At 37.8% G+C, this 27,478-nt stretch overlaps 1 protein-coding gene across 1 annotated transcript in view; it reads right to left on the minus strand.

Annotated features, from left to right (window-relative positions):
* trpc5a (transient receptor potential cation channel, subfamily C, member 5a) overlaps nt 1–27,478 on the minus strand; it is a 108,885-nt gene that overhangs the window by 58,441 nt on the left and 22,966 nt on the right. The window contains exons 2-5 of the mRNA XM_055060818.1: nt 6,637–6,678; nt 5,913–6,015; nt 4,690–4,940; nt 69–185 (exon numbers count right to left, since the gene is read on the minus strand). Coding sequence (XP_054916793.1) covers nt 69–185; nt 4,690–4,940; nt 5,913–6,015; nt 6,637–6,669 — 504 coding nt within the window. The 5' untranslated portion in view covers nt 6,670–6,678. The remainder of the gene's footprint in view (nt 1–68; nt 186–4,689; nt 4,941–5,912; nt 6,016–6,636; nt 6,679–27,478) is intronic.

The following is a 27,478-nucleotide window of genomic DNA, read 5'->3' on the forward strand; positions in this document are numbered from 1 at the left end:
ACCAGCGTTGTGCCTTTGCGCTGAATATCCGCATGCAAACAGTAACATGCTTGTTACAGAGTCATTACCTTGCGCTGGACAAGCAGCTTGATGATCTCGTAGTTGTTGGTGTGAGCAGCGAGCATGATGGGAGTTATGTCGGGGGTGAACTCTGAGAACTGGCTGTCCATCATCAGGGAGGGAACCTGAGGGGAAACCAAAGCGATTTGTCTCAACAGAAGGACAAGAGCAGATGATAAACATCTAAAGACAAGTTGGACAAGACAATAATGCATTTGAACTTCAAGAAACCGTTTACTGATCACAACCTGGAAAAACTGGAATGATAATAAAAGTTTCTCAGGTCTGTTGTGGTGCAGAAAGAGTTAAATAAAAGAGCTCAGTTTACTGTTGTTTTTTTGTGCTTCATCAGCGTCTCCTCTGCTCATGAGATAAAAACAGACACAACCTGAAGTGGAAATAAAGCTTTCTGAGTTACGTTGGAGCTCCAGAGGTGGACGGCGTAATCGTTGCTCACCCAAACAAAATGTGAACCACGAAAGGAACTATGCGCTAACTCTATGTGGAGGTCTTATATGTGGCAGAGTCCACATTTCTACAGCAACCCTAACGACTAGCCTGTAAATGGAAAGAATCCTGGAAGAATGTTTCAAAGGTAGGAATCTGGTCCTGCACTGAGAAAATATCCTGGATCCTAAAAAATGAGCAGCTCCAGAGATTTACGAATGGAAAGCAGCTCGGGATCCAGGGGCTTTAGCTTCGGTTTTGTTTGTTTCAATGAAATAAGAGACTTTAAGAAAAGCTGCAGGTCTGGTGAACATGTTTGTTCTTCATTCAATGGGCAGAAAATCCAGAAATTCACTCAAGTAAGAGCAGAAATACTTCATAATAAAATAATATTTTCATTTATGACGATGAGATTTGTTTGTCTATTTTAGTGAATCCACTCCCCTCAACTCACTGCATCTGGCTGAAAAGTTATTTTTGTCTGTTTATGGTAGAAACTAAACCAAAAATACTCAGACAGATTTTGTGTTTTTGCAGTGTAATGTCATTTTTTGGTGGAATTTAAATAAAATATCCCAAATATATGATATCTGGATTTGTTATCATATTTATTGTCAAAACTTCAGTTATTTATTGTTTTGGGTTTTTTGAAACCATTGTGGAATGGTCACCATCACTTTAACAAAGGTAAACTTTGCATAAATAAGACAGAGACTCTGAAGGTGCTTGAGGAAGACGAGGGGATGAGGTGAGGAAGAGGACAGAACATGTGTGAAGTCTTTCATCTCAGAGGGAGGATGAGGAAGAGGCCTTCTCTTCATCTCTCTCGTCGCATCATCACACCTCTCCTCCATTCTTCCTGCTCCTTCCCCGCTGCTTCATCCCCATCCCTCTCTTCCTCCGACCCGCTGTCGCCTCCGTTCCCCATCTGCCCCGTCTCTTCGTACCTCTCTGCCCCGCCTGCCAAAACCTTTTACTCATCTGTTCGTTCTTCCTCCCCGTTCCCTCCTTCTCCAGCGGCGAGAAGACGTGTGAAAGCAGCTGCTACGAGTCCGGCTCGGATTAAACACAAAGGTACGGAAATAAAGACAAATCTAAGCAAAACACTGGAAAACGATGCAGCGAAAGAGTAAAAGAAATGTCTGGTTGTGTGGAGGAATGTGTTTTTGATTAAAATATGCGACAAACACGTTAAGAAACAGGTTTGCTAATTTGCTAAAAATGAACATGATTTGCATGCTGTTGTATCTGCAGTCTGGTCACAACGTTACACTGCAAAAACACAAAACTATTTTCATCTGGTTTCTGGTGAAAATATCTCAGTTTACTGGAAATAAGACAAAATTAACTTACAAGCAACTTTTCAGCAGAAAATAGCTTGTTTCAAATCAATAATTTCTTAATGTTGATACTAGTTATAATGGCAGATTATTTCACTTAGAACATTTTCGCTTGTTGTAAGAAATTTGCACAAAGAAATATGTGAAGATTTTGTGTTTTTGCAATGATTGGGTTTTTGCTGCTGATACGTTTAGTTATATTTTTCAGTATTTTCTCACAAAGTGCACTTATATTTTCAGTTTTTTCTATAAATTTGATATTTTTCATGTAATATTTCTCTATCCAGAGACATCAGGGTGAAAATAGCGCCTCAGTTACGTCTGTTGAATCGCAGAAATGTTTGTTATTGTAAAATATCTTTGAAAAATAAAAAAAAAACAAAACACTGAAGTCATTGATGTAACTCTTTGCTTTCCAGCAGAAAACAAACTCTCCATTGCCTTGTCGGGAACCGGATGGGCCAGAATTTCAATGAAAACGTTACTTTAGGAAGAACCTGTCAGTTTAGTTTCAGGTTGAAACCGAACCTGGAGACTTTCCAGCGTCCAGTTGTGTCGTTTCTCTGACCAGAGCGACGTCTGAATCCATTACAGCAGAGAGAAAAGCTGATAAACTGCAGCTGGAGCTCCAAAAATCAATTAGGAGCAAATCTGCAGAAAGTGAGCGCAGCAAATTCTGCTTTCTGCTGACCCAGTTGGAGCATATTTTGGTTCATACGCTCCGGTTTACAGTAAATAAAAGTGAAATTGTGGCTGTCACCAAATACAGACAGCAAACTTAGACAAAAATCTATTTTGGACTCCAGTTCAGACTGAAACTCTTCAGACATCAAAGTGAAAGTCATTTCATTTCCTTCCCTCCATCTTTTTCTCCATCTCTTAAAAGGACACAGTTCCTTTTTTTATTTTAACTTTTATTTCTATTTTCATTGAAATAGCAGTGACTGGTGAGCTTGTTGCACATGAAGCCAGAAAACATCCCATTTAAATATCCAAATGTAAAAATCAGGACGTAAAAATGCTGCTTAGTCATCAATTTTAATTCTAAAAAGCCACTACGGTATAAATAATAGTAAATACAATAAAAGGAAATACAGAGGAAAACTTTAAGAGGTTCACGATCATAAGATCCAGTTTACAGGACAGAGAAAATAAAAAACACAAAATAAAAGTTTCTGAATTTTCCTGGTCAAAATTTGAACTTCAATGTAATTAAAATGTTTTACTTTTATTTTAAAATACATTACTTTAGATTTTTTTTACATTTTAATTTAATTGTAATAACATTTTTTATAAAGTTTTTAAAATAAAATATTTACTTTTTTATTTTTAAATATAATTTTAAATTTTTGTTAATGTTAATTTTTAATTATTAGCATATCTACTTTAAATTTGCACATTTTTGTTTAACGTTTTAAAAATATGTTTTTAATTATTTTATTATTATTTTACATATCTATAATGTTGTTACCATTTTGATTTAATAAATTTTTTTTTAAATTTTGTTTTGTCTTTTTATTTGATGAAAAAGCGTCAAATGTGAAAGAGAAACAAAACAGAATAAATCTGAATTTTTTATGCAGTTACATTTTTGCTTTTCTTTTATCTATAAAAAACAGAACAAAAAATGACAGAAAAGAGAAAAAATAATCAAAGAATCAAGAAAGCACAAAAGTGAGAAACATTCCCACAATCCTCTGTTTCAGGCTTGTAGTCATGGTGATACAGATTCCTCAAACATGAACTATCAAAAAAAAAAAACAGTTTAGAGGACAAAATGATTCATTTTGTGTTTTTCTTCTTCTCTTTTCACTCCTTCATTGCTTCTCTCTCTCTAATCTCTCGCTCCGATTTCCTCTGAATGAACGGATGTTTCCGCACTTCACTGAAACAGAGGATTCTGGTCTTTTTCTCAGAGAAAACACAGAAATAATAAAAATGCATCATGCAGACAAACATCCTCTGTCTGCAAATCCTATTTCACACGTTGTCTGCTAAAGAGCTCTTTAATTTTCCTCGTCTCAGCAAAACGCGGCACGAAGCTTTGCAATGAATGAATGTGCAGCTCATTATCTCTCCCTCACGCATTCAGATGGGAAAACAAAAAAACGTGAAGCGCCGATGAGTAACGGGAGACGAGCCACCGGAAAACCGGAGAGAAAAAGGTTTGTTTTTTTGTCATGTTTTAAGACGGTTTTTCTTGCAAATTTGGACTTCACAAGATTTTTTTTAAACAAAATTTCAGAGATTAATTTCTGAGTTTTCCTAGAAATGTTGAACATTCATAAGATTAATCAGTTTTTTTCTTGTAAACTGTTGACTCCCCATGTTTTTATTTTCAGACATTTTTTAAAATTAATTTTCAGACAAATCTTTGACTTCTCAAATTCAGAAATTTCAGTATTTTTTCCTAGAAATTTTCTGAACCTAATTTGAGAGTTTCTCAGTTTTTTTCATGAATATTTTCAACTTTTCAAACTTAGAAAATTCTGCATTTTTTTTTCTTGAACATTTTTTTTGATTTACCGGAAAATTTCTGAAGTTTTTTTTCTCGTAAATTTTGACCTTTTCATGTTTCTTATGGTTTTTTAATTTTATGTTTTCAAATTCAGAAATTTCTGGGTTTTTTCCTAGAAAATTTTAGAAATTAATATAAAAATTACTGAGCTTTTTTTCTTTCCAAATTTTTGACTTTTCAACATTTGTTTTTAGAAAACTTTAGTTTTTACTTGGATATTTTCAACTTTTGAAACTCAGAATTTTTTCTTGTACGTTTTCTCTGAATCCACCGTGACGTCACACGCCGTCGTCCTGAAGTTTCCGCCGTGGGCTCTGAGCTCACCTGCTTCTCGCCGCTCGGCCTCCGGTGCGACAGCAGCAGCTCCACGGCGCCCACCACCTCCTTCCTGATGGCGTACAGCAGGGCGTCGCCCGTGTGGATGCCGTGGTCCAGCAGCAGCTCCATGATCTCCAGGTTCTCGTTCTCGATGGCGATGAGCAGCGCGCTGCGGCCCAGCGGGTCCAGACAGTTCACGTCCATGTTGTAGTAAACCTCGGCCTCGCGGAGGGCGTGTTTCACCCCGGCGTAGTCACCTGAGGAGGGAACGCAGACAGGAAGCTGAAGCCTGGGCAGTGGATGTTCACTGCAAAAACACAAAGTACCACCAAGTATTTCTGTGCAAGATTCTCACAAGTAACTTTTCAACAAGAAATTGAAGCCTTAAAGTCAAGAATTAGTTTTTTTTTAAGCACTGGCTTCACTGGAAGATTATTTCACTTGTCGCAAGACGAGTGGAGCTTCTGATTATTAAGGACTTATTGACGGCACAGTAGCTTGTGAACTTGTTTGGTTTTATTCCAAGGGTGATAAAAGATTTGCACAAAAGAATAAACAAAAAATACTTGGTGAGATTTTGTGATTTTGCAGTGTTTCTCTCAAGCCCTGCAAAATTCACAAGCAAGATGTGAGAACGTAAGTAAATAATTCCTTGATGTTCATAAAAATTTGTTCTGTTGGCAGATAAATTTACTCATAACGTGTGAGGTTCTCCATATTAAATGTAAAATAATCTGCCTAAGAAACAATAACTTTTTCCATCAATAACAAGGAATTATTGATTTGAAACAAGTTTCTATATCCTGCTGAAAAGTTCCTTTTAGATTTTGTCTTAATTCAAGTTTATTCAGATATTTTCACTACAAATGAGACTAAAAGTACTTGGTAACATTTGGTGTTTTTGCAGTGCAGTTATCTGGCCATCTTATTTAAATCTTAGAAGAAAAACCTCTTGAATCTCTCACTATCAGCCGGTTTTATTCGAATGATTTACTGTAAACATGACACAGCTGCTCAATTTGTTTTTGCTCTGAAAGAGGCGAACGGCGGCAGTGAAGGACATCCAGATGGTTTGCTGCGGACGGCGCTGCACAGCGGCTGACAGCCTGAGCGACCGGCTGCTCGGCCATCAGCACCGTTTCACGGGTGACTGGCCGTCCTCGGCCCAGGTGTGCAGGGAACAGACTGATAAACACGCGGCTGCAGGAGCTTGTCCTCGCGTGTCGTACCTTTCTCCACAGCGGTGAGGTAGGCCCGCTCCTCGGCTGACAGCTCCACTTCAGCTCGGACGATCTGAAGAGGGATGCGGTCGCGATACGGCGAATATGTCGCCTGCAGACGGAGGGATAAGAGATTAAGAGACGAAGGAACTAAAATCATTAAAAAACTGCTGAACCTTCATCAAAATGCGATTTTCTTAAATGAGTTTAAGTTTGTGCAGATTAGTTATTAGTAGTCAGTACCCTACCTACAATTGACAGCCTTGACAGAAATCTCAACTTTGACAATTTTTCTTTTTTTTTTTTAAGTCAAGTTACAAATCATGAGAAATTTCCAACATTTAAAAAAAAAGAAGTTGTTTTTCCTTCACATTTTCAGCTTAGCGTTATGCAGTTGTTTGCACTGTTGCCATTTTCTCGATTGAAGTTAATCCATTCCTGTTTAGCTGTAGCAGCTTCACTTAATCTGTGATGTTTTTCTCATTTCTGAGCATTTTAATTGTCCTGAGTTGTTTGTAGCTTGCATAGTAACTTCACTATTGCTCTGAAAATAATTACTAGTCATCCTCAATATACATTTAACTTCATTTAAATTTAAGATTTTGAGTGGAAGCTGTTAATACCTTAAATGACAATCAGTTAATTGAATGATAAATTAAAATGAGATCCACATAATTAGTTTTGAAACTAAATGTTTGTTTTGTTGTTATTATTGCTGGTGTTTTTAACTCACCTTTTTGTAGTACAGCTGTGTCATTGGATTCATCTGGACAATCTGGAGGAAAGGAAGGAGAGAGAAAAATTAAAAGTTAATACTTAAAACCCAGAAAGGAGAGCATGTTGATCAGGGCGGCCGCCCAGGGCGGCAGTAGAACCAGGAAGGGAATAACAAAATCTAGTCATATGTCATAGGAACATTTAATGAAATGTTATTTAATCCCTTTAAAAAAAGATACAGTGCTTTCAGACCTTGAATAATGCAAAGAAAATAAGTTTATATTCATTTAGAAACAACAAAACTAATGTTTTAGCTCAGGAAGAATTCAGAAATCAGTAATTGGTGGAATAACTGGGAGGTTTTCAGTGTGGTTCAGTGCAGTGGGCTTTTTTCCAGAGCTGCATGTGAAAATACAAGAAAAATATCATTTATTGCCTGAAAATGTGGAAATCTTTGTAATTTGACAGAAAATCAAAGGAAGAAGACAGAATATATTACGAATAAGAAGAGAATAAAGAATAAAAGTAAAGTAATATAAAAACAGTGTCCTTCAGACCAGAGGAATGTGTTAAATTGTTTTTTAATCAGAAACAAAACATATCTGAGAGAGAGACTATTTACAATTAGAAACGATTCAAATTGCAGCAAACATGAATCAGAAACTGCAGGTTTTCAGCCATTTTTGTGTTTGAACACGTTGAACATGCCGCGGCTTTGTTCTGTATTATGTATAATCTTGTCAAAAGCTGACAGGAAGCAAATGTCTGCCTGTATGTTGAGTCAAATCAGCCGTCAGCACACAGAGAGCAGATACGTCTCCTCCCACACCGACGCCCTCTCCTGTTATTACATGTAATCCCATAAACCTAACGCAGCCTAACGCCTCTCGTTTGCACGTGTGTGTGTGTGTGTGTGTGTGCGTGCCTTTATTTGTTGAGGACTTTACACACATTAACTTGCTGCACCATAATTACCCCGTATTTGTTTATTTTGTGAAGCAGCGTTCAAGGCAGACGATGCACTTTCTACGCTCTCCGGCGCGGCGCAGCATTAATTTTACATCAGTGGGACGCAGTCGAACCGAATGCTGATGAAGAAAAGAACACAATGATCAATCTGCATGTGTGTGCCAGGGTGAGAGAGGGCCTAATTAAAGTACGGGGTTGTTTCGAAAGCCAGGGAAAAAACCTGTTAATCTCAAAAGAAAAGCTTTGAGCTTGTTTTACATCTGAACGTCATTCGCTGCAGTCATTAGACAAACTGCAGTCTGCGCAGGTGTTCGATTCCAGCTGTTCTCTCAGCAGAGGACGAGAAGGAAAGTCACAAATTATTCTCCAGGATTATATGAGCACATTTTATTAAGCCTTTTATTGCCTCTCACTCCTGCTCATCTTTATCGACCGTCTCGCAGCAGCTGCAGTGATCAGTCCTGGAAGTTTATCCTGCGCCGGCTGGCAACCGACGCACACTTTGATCATTAAAGTCATAATCTGATGAGACCGAAGGTGTTTAAACAGGATATGTTTCATTTGGCTGTTCTTAATAACACTTTAGGTTTTTTAATAGTCAACCAACAAGAAACAATCCAGGTCAACTGCCGTTTTCTGTTAGATATTTAAAGGGGCGTTTCATGCTAAATTTACATTTTGTGCAGTTTTTGTACTTCCTTTTGGTTCCTAACTGCTTCTGAAAGCAACCCAACTGCCTAGAAGAACCACCTGAACATGTTTAGCAATAAGTTGATGTCTTTTGGTGAGCCATTTTGAAAAACTCCCAATTGTTGAGTCACACTGCGCCATTTCCTAGCAACCCAAGCAGAGTTCGACAATGTTTGTTCAGGTGGTTTTACCGCTGTATGTGCTGTACAATGGCTGCTGGAAAAGACGAAAAGTGTTTTGTTGTCACAACTGAGAAACCACTGGCTACATTCTCGTTGGTTGTGGAGGAGGCTCCACTTCTGCTGTTCAATGACATACAGTTGTATAATTGCGCATCTGCTTGCAGCCATTTTTATGTGCGTGTGTAAAAGTTGAGCTAGAGAGTGTGGCCTACTAAAAAAATCTTTTTGGACGTCTAAGCAGCTTCATGTAGCATCTGGATCAATTAACCACCTCATCTGGACCCGATTTCACTGTGTAAAAATTGTGGAATATCTATAGAAATGTCCATAATTGATCTTCCTTTGTATTAAATACACAGCAGTTTTTCAGTACTTTTTCTAGGCCGTGGTACGATTGGACTTTAGCTCTGACAATTGGTCCAAACTTCTTTTTAACTCAGCAGAGGCCATTTAAATGGTTATCTAGTCATGAGATCCAGTTATGAATTTCTACTGCAGTTACAGCTCCTGACCGTTAAACTGCTGTGGTTTTAAGTGAGAGCAGCGGCGTTGCAGATGGTGGCCGGACTGCAGGCTCATCATGAACAGAATCTCACAGTCGATGACAGAAATGTCGACGCCGCAGATCCGAGTCAGGGACTCGGACCGCTGGAGAAAATTGAATCTGCTACGACACAGATCTGCATCTCAACGAGGCTGTAATTGGTTTATGTTCGAGGCAGCGGAGTTATTCTTCAGAGACTGTGCTGGTTAAACATGAGTAATGGATATAGACTTTTTTGTTTCTTTTTGATTTTTGGGATGGCGCGCTACACGAACGGCGAATTTACAAATCAGCTGAGGGAAAACGAACGTGAAAAACCATGACGGTTCAAAATGATGCAGCTTTAAGATGCTTGTTTTGATGTTTCACGTGTTTTCAAAAACTGCTGCTTTGAGAAATTCTATCATAACATTATAAAATGATGTTGATATAAGGGAAATAATCTGCCGGTGTAACTAATACTTCTAGTATTAACTAACTACCTTATAAGAAGCTGCAATACTTTTCTGAAATGTTTCACTGCAAAAACAAAACCTTGCCAACTATTTTTGGTCTAATTTCTATGTAAAATATTCACACTGATCAATCCCTCCAGGATTACACGATTGTTTTGTTTTCATTTTCTACAATCAAAATGACATATTTTGTGTTGATGTAGAAATATCTGCAAAAAATTTTGCGATATTTGCACTTACTGTATGTAAGACAGTAAATGTGACTTTTTGTTACGTTCCCTGTCGATCGCAGACAACAACGTTAGATCAAGACTGAGCAGGCAGTTTAAAATATACTGCCACCTGCAGGCGGGAGTTAACAGTATTTGACAACTTTTAAAGGACGTATGCTATAAAAACTATATTAGAGCCACTGAAAGAAAATAATAATCTCAGAAATCTGACAGAGTTTTTATTCTCACTTGTCAAAAAAAAGCAAAACTAATGCAGTGGTTAGTTCAATTTGTGTGAATTTGCACAGTCATAGAACTGCAAAAAATTGGAGGAACTGATTGATGTAATTTGGCACCAAACAGATAAAAACTGCTTTGATTTGATTTTTAATGTAATAATTATTACTATGAAGGCCGAATTTGGCCCCTGGGCCTCGAGTTTGAAACCTCTGGATAATGTGGCTGAAAAACATGTCACAATATAAGCATTTCACATCAGTTGATATTGGCAATTATTGATTAGCTTTTTGTTTTAACTGTCTGAAATACTGCCAAACTAGGGCCAACGTTGCTTTTAGTTTTTCAGCAGCTATGAGGCCCAGAGGCGTTACTTTCCTGTAGCTGATCTTTTCCTGAACACCGCAGATCTGATTTTTTTCAAAAGCGACCCAGATCATATGGACATGTGGTTCTAAATCCGATTTACCTTCCGGATCTTTTTAAATCTGCACTGGCCTGAACGTCATTGACACTCGACAAACGTCACTATTCTGAGCAAGCGGGAAGAAAATCAACAAATATGGCGGACGACAGCGAGATTTAAGCTGTTACTGTGCTGCTCCGGTTAGATGGCAACTTTAAAATCGTGAGCAGTGCTCCATCGTTAGCATCCACTTCTTTTCATGGCTGCTGGTGAAACGCTGAGACGTTATTGCGCCCTCTACTGCGCAGGCGGGACACTTTCCACACGTTGCATATCTGGAAGTGTGAAAGCAAAAAATTGATTTCACAAAAAGTTAGATTTGGGTCACTTCAGGCTGCAGTGACCTCAGAGACTGCAGCCTGACAAATTAAATTAATGCCTAGAAATATCTGAACCGTCTTCCTGGCCTCTTGAAGACCCCAAACATTTCCACAAACTCACACCCACACTGCGGCCCCAGACACTTGTAGCTCTTCATCCTGTCAAGTTCAAGCACAGTTTGCCTCTTTGAAGAAGAGTGACAAATCACTGTCGGGGAGAGACACACACACACACACGCACACACACACACACACTCTCACACACACACACACGTCCCCTGAATCCCAAATCGGAGCCGGCAGAACTCCCTGAATGACCAGCTGTCAGGTTATCTGCGCGCCGGCTCGAGTCGTTGCAAATCAAAGATCTATTCATCAGAGGATCAAGTTTGTAGAAAGAAGAAAGAGAACGTCTCCGCTGTCAGCTCCGCCTTTATCAGCGGCTGACAGACAAATTATTGCCTCCAGATACCACCGATGTCAAGCGCACTAAAAATGACTGACTCCGACTGCTGAAGGCAGCTTTGGAGTAGAAGTGTTTCCAGTGATTACTCAGAGGCAGGAGCTGCAAAACACCAACGGGTCCAACATTTAAGATCACTTTTCTTCTTCTTTTAAAACAATGAGGTTGTTTAGCTCAGTGGTTATCAAAGTGGGGGTCGCAGGCCCCTGGGGGCCGCTGTGGGGTGATGTGTGGGCCGCAGGAAGTTGGAGGGAAGATGAGAAAAACAATGCAAAATTTAAAAATTATCATAATTTTTCATTTTTGTATAAAAAAAGTGATGCTGATTTCTCATTTTCTATTTGATTCATCTTAGCTCATGATGTAAAATGAATGCATTAACCATTAAAAACATAATAAAAGTTTTTGTAGAATTATCTGTGGATTTGTAAGGCGGCACCTGGCCAGATGTTGGCGCTGTTTGGGGGCCAAAGCACAAATTGTTCTGTAACAGCTGGTTTGGATCCGACAAGCTGAAAACATGTTGCGTTTGTGAACGTTCCTGCTTTTGGTTCATTTGTGCCGATTTGCCTCCCGGCCGGGTCGACCTCAGGCTGCGGCAGAATGAAGCGAAACGAATAAAACGCAGCGACATGCGCTAAATGGACCCAGCTGGTTCCGAGAGCCGCTCGACCCGCTTGTGCTCCCAGCTGTCGCTGCGGCCGGTCCAGCCCGGCCGGCAAAGCTGCTGCGGTTTATCTGTGAGGCCTCTGGGCCGTTCTGACCCGGCGGAGGTTTAAATATGATATGAACATCCTGTTGTTGGACTAAAACCCTGGGAGAATTTAAGTATTGTACTGTTTTATCATAATTAACCCTAAAAAATATGCATTTTGTTAATTAAAAAAAAAGTGAACAATGTGATTTTGAGAATGTTTACTTCCAGTACGTCACTGTGTGTCGTTTATCGCAATGATTTCTGGGATAATTTATCGTCATGTTGGTTAAAAAATCCATGGCAGTTAAAAACTCTTTGATAATTTTAAATTAGCCTTTTATTTTCTATTTTTCCACTATATTTACTTTAAATTCCCTTGTTTATTTTTTTTATTCTGGTGTTTTACTTCTTCAAATGCAATCAAATTAATTATATGATGTTTTTTATTTAATTCTGAGAATATATAACAGTCGCGATGCTTGCAGGAATTTGGCAGTGATGATATTTCCTCCTTTATCCTGCAGGTCTGTTTAGAAGCCTGCAGCCTGTGCTGCTGATGGTTTGTTAATGTTTACATTATGTGGGTGAGATTCGGGTGAATGGACGCCATTAATCCTGCAGCGTGTTGGACCAGGAGCTGCTGAAATGCAGATGAGGTGAGAATCTGCAAAGTGAGGCAGATTTTATGCTGACTGCTTTAAAATGCTCCACAGATCGTGTTACAGCATTGCAGATAAAGTCCTGCCTTATCTTTATTCCATCGTTTCTCTCTCACTCCACACTTTTCCTCTTTTATTTGGTCTTGCAGAAGTTGTTTTAGCAGTCTGGACAGCTGCTCTTTATTACTTTCCATCCAATGTTGGCTTTCCTTTTTCATTGCCCTCCATGTTGATCTGATTGGGGCATTTCTTGAACAACTTACCCGACTTCCACCTGCTTTTTGCAACAACAATAGTAATAATAATAAAACTCTACAGTCCTCGCTCAGATATCACTTTCTAGCCAGAACATTTCCAGGTTTCGCTCAGCACTTCCTTCAGATTTTCCGCTCCAATTTCTGAATGTCGTTTCTGTTCCTGGCGTAAAAAAACCTCTCCATCTTGACCTCAATTCTCCGTAAAAGTTACATCTACTGTGATTCAGCTGGTCGATTCTGTCCGGCAATAAAATCAAATCTCAGCGATTCTCCACAGACTGTTTTCTTTTACGTTACGAAGAATATATTTTCACTCAGCTGAGCCATTTCTTAATGGTTCTCTGCAGTTTATTTGTTGAACATATTAGAGTGAAAAATTGTGAGAGCTATTCTTGAAACACAAGGAGGTCATTTCAAGTTTTACTGGGAATTTATCGCATATAAATGAAACGGATAATGTAAACAAAATTGCTCTTCAGAAAATAATAATCAGAATGGAAATTATCGAGCTCATTTTAATTTAGCATGTTGATAATATACTTCTCTAAAAAAAGAAAAGCTTATTGTTTATTTTAGAAAAATCCAGAAGTGAAAGCAGAGTTTTCTCCAGTTAGATTCATTTTGCCAAAATGCAAATGCCGGGACACAAAAACAACTTTCCCGTCTCAAACTGGCCATTTTAATCAGTAAACAATATTTTCCCGTCAAAATCTTTTTGCATTTCAAAAACTCCTGGCAGCAAAGATCCAACACTGTTGTATTTCCCAACTCCTTCAGTGTAAGTAGGTCAAGCAGAGACCTCCCCATCATGTGCACATGAATGTGCGCCTGTTGGTCTGATGTAACCGCGATATGCAAACGATGCTGCTGTCTGTGAGTTGTGTTTCCAGCAGAGTTTCAGCTCAACGCTGTTCTGGCAGCTCTGAACCTCGACTGGGAGGAAGAACTTCACTTCACCACAGCAGCTCACACAGACACATTTCAGTAATTATGCTTCTGATATTCACAATACCAGGAAACTGACAAAAACACTTTTAACATCAATTAATTTATGAGGGCAGTCTGGAAAGAGACATGTCTAGTGACATCTGCTGGCCAGGTGTGGTAATTACTTCATTTTGAAGTAAAACTGCAAAGAAACGTGTTGTGTAGTTTATTTATTTATGCTTTTTCTAACCAAATTTATGTAGCAAGATGACTAGGAGCTGCCTTTCCATTCATTTGCACAAATTAGAAATCTGAAAATAAATTTGCTTAATGGAAAAACTCCAATTTAAAAAAAAGAAAAACCTAATTTCTGCTTTTGTGGAAGGATGATGTGTTTCTTAGACTACATTGAAACAAAAGTATTTTGTAAAGCTGCAATAGAGGCACTTTTTATGCATCACGTGATCAGCAATCGGATTTTACTACTGGCGGAAATGATGAAAAAGACGACAGGAAGTGGTTGGATGATGGAGCTGCCTGTCTTTTTAGCAACTTATCACATGAACAAGCTTTTTCACATAAGATTTAAATTCTGTTTCTAATTTAATGAAATCAAATAAACTGCAAAATTGTGTTTTTTCAACATCAAAAAAGATTTCCGTACATTTGTAATGGAAACATACAGTAATTTAACGCAAAACCCCCCACATTTATTCCAAACTATCTGATAAAGCAACACGAGCCAAAAACACTAGCCGAGTTTCCATCGCCCACGTTTTTTGCTTCACATGATTCATGTGAGCAGCAACTGCATGTTACTACAGGCAGAGACGACAAAGACGACAACAGAGAGAGGTTGGATGTTGAGTGCAGCATCTTTTTAAGAGCCTTATCACGTGAACAAACTTATTCAGGCGTCATTTTAATTGCTTTTCTTGAATAATAGAACTGCTAAACTGTCTTTTGCCAACATCAGTAGAAATATTGACGTTTTCCACACATTTGTATGGAAACACGGCAGCCTGAACAGAAAAACTGAAACAAGAAGAAACCCTGGTGTGTGACAGGCAGCTGATAAATAAATGCAGCAGGTCAGTGACAAGTGGAACAGATTGCTGCAGCTACACAAGGTGAAGGTGGAGGACACGGATATCTGCTGACAGCAACATGCTGACACTTGTTTCTGCACTGAGGCGTTGATGGGAGTCGGCGCTGCCAGCGGCGACGGCGACCTGCAGCCACTTACTCAGCAGAGCCAGCGCCGCTCGCCAGAGCGGCACACAAACAGGAAGCAAGAGCCGCAGCAGGCGGGAGCGTTTCTCCAAATCCAGACGGCATTCCAGAGACGCAGAGAGGATTTACTCTGAAGCACAAACGCAGCAAGACGTCGTGTTTTTAATTCTCTCAGAGACGACACAGCTCAGGTTGTCAGCGATTCTGTCACCAGAGGAAAAGCGGCATTTTATTCATCAGGACATCATAAAGTGATCTGACTTCCAACAGATCATTTTTTATTTTATGTGTAAATTAGAGCTGCAACCAACAATAAAGTATTTTATTTGTTAATCTGACAACTAATCAGATAAAAAAGTCACAGATTTTTTCTTAAACCACTGAGGCCTTTTTGAAGCGATATTAGAAATACACTAGAAGATGTAGTTCTTGTTTCAAAAATCAAAAGTACAAATTTTACTGCCTAGAACAGAACAACAGTATTCCTTTAATGATCATTTGTTGTAAAGGGCAACATTGGTGCAAATTGGAATCAGAAAAATTAACAAATGATCACTAAAATCTGTATTTGCGTCTTTTAACTAAAGGTAATGCATCTTTTAATTATGCATAAAAATGGCTTAAGTGATTAAATGAAACAACTGCAGAGTGACACTTTTTAAAATCAGATTTATTGATTAGTTGCCAGAATTCCCACCTTTCTATTAAAAGTTTACGTTAGGATGAGGTGATTTTTTAGTCGCGTATTTTTGTGCAGTGGAAACATTTTTTACACATCACACGAATCTTGTGCTCAACAACCGGACGTTACTTCTGCTGGAAACAATAACGACGATAACAGGAAGTGGTAAAAGAGTGATGCCACTGCATGTTTTAATGACTTATTATGTGAACAAACTTATTTATGAGAGATTTTATTTGTGTTTCTAATTTAATGGAAACGCTGCAATTACACCAAACTGTAATTTTTCCAACATTAACCTGATATTGATAGTTTTGTGCACGTTTCTAGTGGAAACACAGCTCATGTAAAAGTTTCTTCACTGCTAATATTGAACATTTAATTGCACAAATTGGATTTATGAAAATAATTCACATAATGGAAACACCAATTTTTGGAAAAAAAACTTGCAGAAAGGTAGCTACAGAGGAATAATTCAATATTCTTGGCATTGGCTAACAATTTAAACAATAAATGCAATTTTGTAATCAAAGACATGTTTTGCAGTGAGGTTATTGATTCCGCATTAAAAGATTAACTTGTATAAAAGATGAGAAACAGTGAATTTCTCCATGTCTGTAGTTCAGAACCACAGCAACGATTCCTCGGATGAATCCGCAGCGTTTAAACGTGCCAGCAGCAACACTTTCCTCCAGACAAATTAAATACGAGGTGAAGCTCACAGGCAGACCAACAAGCTGCTGTAAAGCCGCTGAGCCGGTCGGCGCTCGATCCTGCAGGAGATTTAACGATACTTGTAGCAGCTGGTAAAGATTTGATAGACTTGGCCCTGAGTGTGTTGACCACAAGTTGGATGAGCCGACTCCCTGCTGAGCTCCTTCCTGCTGCTCTGCGCAAAGCAAAACCAAAAACTCACCTCACCTTGTTCATTTCACTTCAAGGCAACGGCTTGATTTTAACGTTTGTTCTGATCAAAGAGGCTGAAAACGTTCTGAATTAGTCTCGTCCAGGTTTTAGATCATTAATTGAATATGTGCATCACTAAAAGCTTAAATAAAGATGTAAAAGCTGAATGGAAGCGGGAAGCGTTGCAATAAAAGCTGCAGCGTAATGAGACAAAGAGCAGAAGTTTAAAAGCTGCTGCTCTTTATTTCATGTAGGAGTTTCTCTCGTCTCATCACTCATCCTTTAACATTTCAATCCTCCGTCTCCTCCATCTTTGTCTTCTCTGTTTATTAACTCGTGTCGTCGCTCATTCAACTTAAACAAAAATGCATGATAGAAAAATCTAATTTTATTTGTGTAGCACTTCTGTGACTAGTTAGTTATAAAACCTTATGGTCAAACCTTTTTGTTTACAAACTAAATAATCTAAAAAATTAGAAATAAAAAAGAAAAACCAAAGGATTTCTTACTGTCATCATGCATCAGTTTTGGGTTAAAATTTCCATGAAGCTGTTTTATAAAAATGAAAGACAGATCATCACTTCCTTGTTCCTTTCACTCCTCGTCTTTTGAGACGTTTCTTTTCTTTTTTACCTCATAGTTTATTAATTTCAGCTCTTCTTCCTCCACTCCATCACTCAGTCCCCTCAGTTCATCTTGGTTTCATTTCATACATCTTACCATCTCCATTTTATGCTCGGAAAAAGAAGCCACATTTTAAGAAATGAATATATAAATGACAGAAAATAATAAACAAAGTTTCATCTTTTGAAGTGGTTTTAACCTGAAGTTTTTAAGGCTTTATGAAGGTATTTTAAAGACTCAAGGGAGAAATAAATGTTGCATTTTTGGACTTTTTTAAAATTAAATCCAAGGAATTGAATCTTTTGCAGAGACACACTCACTGGTTCTGCTCCAAAAGTGATTTAAACCGATTTAATGTGTTCAGAGGTCGTGGCAGGAAAAGCTTGTTAACATGAGACTCCAAATTACAACCAGGTGAGCCGGCAGGAAATTAACATAATTCACTCACTGATTTAGTTTTTATTTCTTTACTAAAATGAGTTTAAAGTTTGATCTTTTAGCACAACATGGCCAAAGAACTTGGCCATGTTGATCCATTTTTCATTCCCATTGAATCCAGCCACCTGGAAAAGTTCACCAGTTTAAAATCAAATACAGTTTTTTTAATAATAAGTGTTTCAGTTTTATTAATATTTGGATAATTTGTAGAAGTAATAAATATGCCTCTTTGATGCATGTTTGATGAATAATTTTAAAACGGTTAAAAACGGATTAATGGAGAAACACTGCCAGGATAAAGTGCTGAAGGCGGAGTGTGGGAAGGAGTCGGAGCTTCTTAAAGAGACAGAGGCCCAATTTCAAGGAGTCGACTTCAAAACAAAAACCTCGAGTTAGTCCAGATTGTCGGATAGTTTCTTCTGGTTCTGGGCAAAACGGTTCTGATCGGTTCAGAGTCCAAAAGGAGAACAACTGGAAGACTTTCTGTTGGTTCTGGAGCTGCGGAGTCGGGATCCGATGACGTTTAATGAGCCAGGACATGAAATAGTTTAGTCACATCATTACAAGGAGAACGTGACGCGTCCATTTGGACGATGAAAGGGCCACAGAAGGGCCGCAGTAATTATAATCTCTTCCTCTGGGGAATTTTTCCTCTTAACAAGCATTTTAAATGCATGAAGAGATAAAATTTTAAACAAACATTCATCCCCTCTTTGAAGCTTTTATCTCACTTTCACATCTCTGTTCATTTTTGTCTTAAAAATTTTTGCAGAGCTAAGTTGTCACTCTTCATTTTTTTCAGATCAACAGAATAAGAGTAAAAAATGATCAAAAATTTGTTGGTAAGCAATAAATATAAACTGATATAAGGGGCAGGATTAGTAAATGTTCCCTTCTTTCTAATCCTTTTCAAACAGAAAAGTAAATTACTTTGGTTATGTATGCAACTCTTTTACCGATTGTTTGTTTTCCTGATTTTAAAATCATGTTTGAAATAAATAAATCATATCACCAAGCAACTTTTTAATGAAAGGTAATAAATAAACGGAGCTACAGCCCTTCCAATGCTCTCACACAGGTTTGTGTGAACAGAACCAACTTCACTAAATGCATCACATGCGGTCTCTCTGGCGATCAGGATGAAAAGCTGTTTGCGAGAAGATTTGAGATGATTGCAGGCGCAGATCAAAACGGCGGGTAATCTGAGCTGCTGAAGCATCAAAGAGCTGCAGGTGAAGCGATCTGAAGACTTCAGGAACGACAGATTCAGGGAATTCACCGCAATTTGTAGCCATTAACAAATTCTGTTTGTTCTTCTGGAGTCAAAGCATATTAAAAGCAATGAAATCAACAGGGACGAGACTTTTACTGCCTGGTTGTTCGACTCTAATGTCTGCAAAAGGCTTTCAGTTTTAATGCCAGTTGGAAAAGCAGAGACTTTAATGAGTTTTATTAAAACGCCGGTCATTAAAAATGGTTTTAATCAGCTGAAAAGTGACTTATAGACAATAAATGTGTGTATTTTCATACTCTGGAAAAAAAGAGCAATAGTCCAATTCCTCCACGTTTTCACAAAACATAAAGTTTCAAAACAATTTATAATTCAACACCTTTTGCACACAACATTTCTAATTTCTGTCAATAATTTAACATTTATGTGCTGCAAAAAGGATCCCATATATAAAATATTTGATTTGATGCGCTGGTTAACAATGCTGTTCAATAAAAAATTTGAAAATCAAGATTTGTGTTCTTGTTAACAAGATGATAAAAAGATAAATAACACAGAAAAAAAACTAAAAATATTTCAATATTTCTAATAATAGCTGCGTTTCTTTTACAAATGTGTGCACAACTTTAATGTCAAAAAACATTACTGTGTTTCCATTAAATAAGAAAAAGACAGATTTATACGTTTGTTCATGTGTTTAATTGTTTAAAAATAAGACGCACCATCGTTATCCTCCTACCACTTCCTGTCGTCTTATTTGTCATTTCTGTCAGTAGAAACGTCCAGCTGTTGATCGTGTGACATAAAAATAAACTGTTTCCGTTGCAGTTTTGCCAAATACAGCTGAAAAACCTCTTCATCTTCCAAAACGTTGAATGTTTCCATGAAGTGATTTTATTTTCATAATTTCTAACGTCAGATGCATCTTGGCTAAAAGTGAAACTCCGAATTAGAACAACAAGATTCAGAGTTTAAGCAAAATCTAAATAACTACCAGATTTGTGCCAACAGCATTTCTTCCATGGAAACAGTTTACAGTAATTTACATATGGATGAACTTTTCCAGAAATGCATGCAGGAAAACATTCATTTGGTCAAATTTCAGAATTGGAAACGAGTCCGAACCCATTGCCAGTAAATGAAGCACTGAAATTAACAAATATTTTTAATTTACTGTATTTTGTAAACATTTTAAAACCTTTAAGGCAAAGTTTTAGCTGTAGTTTTGTTTGGTTTTTTGAACTAAATGCAGATCAAACTTCAACAAATGTGCAGCCAACTTGCAGACACATCAAGACCAAACCGTCACTAACAAGAAAAATGGCTTAAAGGATAATAAGTCATTCAACTTTTCCTTTAACAGGGTGATTAATGACACATTTTTATTTATATCCACGGTTCTTTACGAGGCGCACTGAGCTGCGAAACATTCCAGCCAATATAGCAAATAAAATGTTGGCCGGTGATGCAATGCTTTGTTGTGTAACAGCCTAAATATAGAGCTGAAAGGTATTCAGCGTTTGGGAGGAGGAGACCGCCAGCTGAGCCGGACTCGCTCCTAAAATCCTGGAGAATCCTTCCTCCATAATCCTTCTCCCTCTCCTCCTCCTCACCCATCGCTCAACCCTCCCGGCTCTCGCTCCTCATTTCAACCTCCTTCACTTCTCCTTCAGTCCCTTCTCTTCTAATTCCACTTCTCCTTTTTGTTAAATCTCCTCCTCTTTTCTTCCCTGGTGCCTTTTTGTAATCTCTTTCTTCCCCTGAAGTCCTTCAGAGGAGCCCATCCTGTCCATCCATCACTTCCTGTCACCCTTCACCTCATCCATCTATTGTCTGGCGCCTCATCTGTCTTTCTTCTCATTTATCATCGCTGACAATTATTCACTCCACCTTTAAACCCTCGTCAGACATCCATCACTCCTATGTTTTGTTTTTCCTTCGTTTCCTCTCCCCTCGATGTAATCAGTATTCCCGTTTGCTCTCTTCTTCTTCTGCCTTTTTTGCACATGTCATGCTGCGGGCTGACACTCTCGCCAGCAGGTCACGGTGCTGCATTCGACCTGAATGCAGCTTGCAGCCGTATCCGCGTTTTAATAAACAACTCATCATGTTAACACGAATCATTAATATTTCCTTCCACAGACGGTAAACAGGAGTAACGGCCGTGTTAATTAAGAAATCCCTCTGTTAGCGCCGAGTCTCAGACGCAACACGCTGCTCATATTACTGGAGCAATTCAGTTTGATGCACATCCAATACACACTTCCGATTAAACTTTCCAGTAAAATCAGCATTTTGCAGGAAATACTTACTTCCATTTTCCTGCTTCTCTCAGGAAAATGAGGCGCTTCAAAAACCTCCAGATTATTAAGGGGTTGGGTTAGCAACCATGCCCACAACTCCTACAATGAAAAGTCAGATTTTTTCCTTTAAAACAGCAACATTTATTTTCCTTGGTGCTGATTCTTAAGACGTAATTTTCTTTTCAGCTTTCCATCATGTTATTATATTTCTATCTCATTAAAAACAAAACAGGAGAATCGTCTTGATTCTCTCCTGCATGTTTGAGAAATCCGTTAGTCTCCCGTGGCAACCATTCAGCTTTGCTCCTTCAAACTAGCCAGCAGCAATTAGTAAATATCTGGTGGAACATCAGCTGAGCGCATTACACGAGATACTTCTCAGTGAAATGCTGGTTTTTCTGTTTTTATAAGCACATATTAATACATTTATTGAAATTAAATAAACAGATTTATTTAATAAAATAAAATATAACCCTATATCGCAGCTTCATTAAATAAAAACACTTAATGATCGTCTTCCCTTCAATTCATTCACATAATTACACAGTGAGCTGTAATTACATTTGTTGCGCAACATCGGTCTTGTTAATTGTCCTGATCTGCATGTGTGTGAAGGTTTATGTCTGAGCACAGGTAGTAGAGGCAGGTGTGTGTGTGTGTGTGTGTGTGTGTGTTTTAATCACCTCATCAGTTTCTTTCCTAACTGGTGATAAACGGAGCCACCGTCCTGCTTGTGTGAATCATGTGACTGAAGCTGCAACGCTGCAACGACCCTCTGCACGTTCACGAGTGTTTGCGCGCGCCAACCAGAGACGGAGTGGGAGCGTGAAGCCCGTACGCCGCTCTGCTGCTTCTGCTGCTTCGTCATGACAGACGGTAGCAGAGGCATCGCCATGGAAACAATGCCTGCACTCGACCAGTCAGGAAGACGCAGCTGCGGTTTGCTGCTGCAGCACTTCAGAGGTGAGACACAGAGGCTGTGAGTTTTCCAATCTTTATCTGATTGGAGGTCATCAGGTCCATTTGCATAAAAACAACATCTTTTTAAGTTTGCAGTGATAAAGCAACACAGGCCTCCTGAGATTATTGATTTTTAGTTGTTATGCAATCCTTTCCAACAAGAAGACGGCAAAAACCAGCTGAAATAATCCTGAGATCTTCCAGAAGAATATAAGGAAAAACCTCAGAAATATGTGAAAATGCTCCTTTAGACTTTATTTTCTGTTCCAGGAATGCTGCATAAAAGTGATTTTAATGACCATTTAGACATTAAAAGATTTGCAAACTGTGCATCTTCCTTCTTAGGTGGACATTATAAAACAAAAACTAAAAACTTACATGATTTATATATAATGGACTTATTGACAGTAATTAGTTGCATTTACTTCAGTAACTTCTTGGAAAACAAATTACTTTCACTGGACTAATAGTAATATTATTGTTAGAAAGTATATTTCTTATTTGTGTAGATTTCTTTCATTTTCGTCTTTACAAATACCACAATTTACACATTATTTTATTTTCTTAAATACTAAACCAGGATGTTCTGATCAGTTTCTCAGTACTGAAGTATTTTTTGGACATTTTGTATTTGAGTAAAAATATATAAGTTGTGTAAATTTTGGCTAATTTGCATGCAGATTGTGTAGGAGTTAAAACATGAAAACATGGATGATTCAAATATATTTAACAAGAGGTTTGGGGAGTTTTCCCTCAATGTTTTTTTGTTAAAATGTAAAACAAAACAAAACAAAAAACAAAAAGTCTGAATTTGTTGCAAATAAATTTAATTAAACTAAAGTGCCAAAGTGCTTCTGATGATAAAAATCATTACAAAATATAAAATGAGCAACGAAAGTTACATTCTTTAAAATCATCAAATATAAATGAAATATATTAGTCGATGTTTCAGTCGTATTTAATCAAAGAAAACTAACATGGCTTTTTACCATTGATTTAAACTCTGTGTTTCAGATACTTTTTAGTTTTCTAACAGTTTGTTCCAGATTTTTGGAGCATAAAAATGTAAATAACTGAATTAGTTACTCACTGTGTCACATATTTAATTTGAAACAGAGTTAGTAAGTAAGTAGCTCGTCTTATTTTTGTTCCGTGTCACTACGATCTTTTGCTTGTAAGTTGATTTAATCGTTAGTTGAAGGTTTAATATTTAAGCGTCACCTTTCCAGTGAAACATGCACAACTTTGATCACCAGATAAGCTGCATAAACGCATCCCTTCAATGCAATCAGAGCAGCCGATACTGAAACGTTGCAGCAGTAACTCAATTATATTACCCATTATATGCAAATTCTCTCTCTGCGCTGACAGTTTTACTCGCTGCCGTGTTTAAATGTCTGAAGCTGCTTCAACTGATGACAGTCAGACCTAAACTCTGATTTATTCACTTAATATTCATCCCACCACCTGGAGGTTCTCATAAACTGTACAAACAGAACTGATTTTTCACCTCCAAATCATAAAGTACAGAGAAATAGATAAATGAAAAGAGACAGTGGCAGTAATGTAGGCAGAAAACTGCAGCCTTGATCCCATTAAACACACACACTACAAAAATAACACAAATATGTGACATTTTTTATCATTTCTTGACAATTTTGATCAACATAAGACGCATTTATACACCAAAATGTGTCAAACTTGTTTGATCAGTGGAGAATTTCACTTTTAAAAAAAGACACTCAGATTTAAGTTTGAATAAAACTAAGATGATCTGAACAAATTGCAACAATAAATTATCTTTCAACGAAAGTTGCTTCTAAATTAACGTTTGAAACAAAAGTACTTCTTTTAAACCTTCCTGAATATGCACGATTATAAAAATGTTAAATGCACATCTTTGAAAACATTTCACTCTTACAAAGTTAAACAGAAATTATGCATAATAGTGATTAATCTTATTAAATCGATTGGCAGCACTAATATTCTACTCAAGTACTGAGTAACTGATCAAATCAATGATTTAATATTTAAAAATGACATCAAAGTATAAAGTTAAGTGGAAATGTTGGTATTAAGGGATGAAATTGATATTAATTCATGTAAATAAATATATTTTCTTTCAATAAAAAGCTTATGAAACTGTAACGTAAACTGCAGGTGTGTGTTTGTGTCTGGTGAATTTGTTTTTTATTCAGTGGGTAAAAAAACCCCAGGAATTTTATTTAAGAGTAGAAATATTACTCAAGTAAAAGTACTCCTAAACATCGTTTCAAAAAAAGTTACCCAATGTAATTGAGTAAACGTAACTGTTTAGAGGACGATTGAATTTAAGTAGGCGACATTATTATTAATCGGTGTTGGACTCCAGATTGAACCGCCTTTGATCGGCTACAGAAATGCGTAACGTCGTGCTGCGCCAGACGACAACGTCTCAATATTTACTTCTTTTTGTCACCTGAGGAAACCCAGAAGCTCACAAAACACTGCAAGTCCTTATAAAGAAAAACGGGTTTTCATAGCTCGTCTTTTTGCCATAAAACATAATGCGAGCCTCGTAAGCGCAGCGCGTTAAACAGAAAAGCTGCTGACTGCAGAATAAATCAGGTAGACGGTTCATCCGCAGTTCAAATGCTTCCAAACAGGGTTCCCTTATACATCTGGATAAGATTATATGGGAAAAATGACAAGGTGTTGCAGGTAATCATTACAGGAAACACAATGGAGGAGTAAATTTTGTCATTTAGTTTAAGTTTTATGTCAGAATAAATGAGCATTTCTGTGGATTTCTGCAGGAGTTTGGAGAGATGTCAGCATGAACAAAGCTGATGGTGAAAACACTAAATATATTCACTTCAGTACTCGCACACAAATGATAGCAATGACGATATATCTTCCAAAATAAAATAAAAAAAGAGCTTTCACTCTGTTTATTCACATTAGGAAAAAAAATATCCAGCTCCATTTTAAAATGAGAAAATGTTCAATCATCCCATGTGGATGAGTCAAGGCTGGATTGTTCAGGAAACGATCGCTTTGCATCATCACTGACGATGAACTGTTCACAAGCATCATCACTGATGAACTGTTCACAAGCATCATCACTAATGAACTGTTCACAAGCATCATCACTGAACTGTTCACAAGCATCATCACTGATGAACTGTTCACAAGCATCATCACTGAACTGTTCACAAGCATCATCACTGAACTGTTCACAAGCATCATCACTGAACTGTTCACAAGCATCATCACTGAACTGTTCACATGGATCATCACTGAACTGTTCACAAGCATCATCACTGAACTGTTCACATGGATCATCACTGAACTGTTCACATGGATCATCACTGAACTGTTCACAAGCATCATCACTGAACTGTTCACAAGCATCATCACTGAACTGTTCACAAGCATCATCACTGAACTGTTCACAAGCATCATCACTGAACTGTTCACATGGATCATCACTGAACTGTTCACATGGATCATCACTGAACTGTTCACAAGCATCATCACTAATGAACTGTTCACAAGCATCATCACTGAACTGTTCACAAGCATCATCACTGAACTGTTCACAAGCATCATCACTGAACTGTTCACATGGATCATCACTGAACTGTTCACAAGCATCACTAATGAACTGTTCACAAGCATCATCACTGAACTGTTCACAAGCATCATCACTGAACTGTTCACAAGCATCGTCACTGAACTGTTCACATGGATCATCACTGAACTGTTCACAAGCATCACTAATGAACTGTTCACAAGCATCATCACTGAACTGTTCACAAGCATCATCACTGAACTGTTCACAAGCATCATCACTGAACTGTTCACAAGCATCATCACTGAACTGTTCACAAGCATCGTCACTGAACTGTTCACAAGCATCGTCACTGAACTGTTCACATGCATCGTCACTGAACTGTTCACATGGATCATCACTGAACTGTTCACAAGCATCATAATCACTAATGAACTGTTCACATGCATCACTATTGAACTGTTCACATGCATCACTATTGAACTGTTCCCATGCATCACTAATGAACTGTTCATACACTCCGAGGTCACTGTGACGCACAGATCTGTTTCTTTTTATCGGAGGAACCTGAATGTACCTGATTAAATTATTTATTATTATTTAAAAAACATGATTGCATTCTATTGTTATTATACAAATCAGGATTAGGGCTATTTAAAAAAAATAAAATAAAATTCTGACTTTAATTTTCTGAGGAAATATCTTTATTCTGGGGAAAAAAGGAAGTTTCTTTGATTATTTTTAGAGCTCTGGGTCTGATTGTCTTTCACATTATTAATATAGATTAACATCTGATGTGCAAGAGGCCGACCTAGAAAAATAAAGATTCTGAGAAAAAAAATACAGTTCTGAGGAAATATCCAAGAATTTTGAAGAAAATGTAAATTAGCATTTTCTTGTAAGTTTACATTTATTTTACATTTACCATCTTTTTCTGTAGTTTTAGTACATATTAACGAGAAATGTACAAAAGGTTGAGCTTAAAAAGGGACAAGATAAAAAGTCAGAATTCTGGAAAATGTTTTCATTTATTTTGTTTTTAGCCACTAGCTTGAATCATTTTTTGTATTATTATTATTTATTCACAACCAATGCACAAGAGTCTGACCTTAAAGTCCAAATTCTGAGATTCAAGTCAAAATTTTGGGAAAAAAAGTCACATTTTTTGTGCTTTCCAGTTGTTTCAATCCTTTTCCGTGTCATTTATTCGTATCAACATCCAATAGATTGACCTTAAACGTGCTAAAAGTGTTTTCTAATTCTTTACAGTGAGACACATTTAGGCAAACTAGAAAGCTGATGAAAACAGGCCATGAGCTCATTAGTCTCTCCTTTACGCAACCTGTGTGTGTGTGTGTGTGTGTGTGTTTTGGATTAATTAGTCAGGAAGACAGCAGGCAGACGTAAGTCGGCTTCCTTTGATCTGACACTGTTAAGCACTTCCTAGTGACTCACTTGGACATGAAAACACACACCTTCTGAGAGGAGAGGACAATGGCTGACCGCATGGTGACATCTGCCCCAAACACACACCCACACACACACACACACACACACACACACACACACACACACACACACACACACACACACACACACACACACACACACACACACACGCACGCACACACACACACACACACACACACAGGGAATATTAAGATTCCTGTTCTGTTTCTGCAGCAAAGTTTTCTAATTATGGATCAAGCAGCTCCACTGAAGCTCAGATGTAAGAGCTGATAGAAAAGAAAAAGCGTTACAGTACAGCGGATCGCCTTGAAGGGCACTTTGTGCTGCAGAGTTAAGTGAAATAAATGAGGGGAGATAAGCGGAGAAAACATGAAAGGAGT

This window comes from Poeciliopsis prolifica, unplaced genomic scaffold, assembly GCF_027474105.1.
Source record: "Poeciliopsis prolifica strain line A6 unplaced genomic scaffold, Auburn_PproV2 SCAFFOLD062, whole genome shotgun sequence".
In the NCBI taxonomy this organism is placed as follows: domain Eukaryota; kingdom Metazoa; phylum Chordata; class Actinopteri; order Cyprinodontiformes; family Poeciliidae; genus Poeciliopsis; species Poeciliopsis prolifica.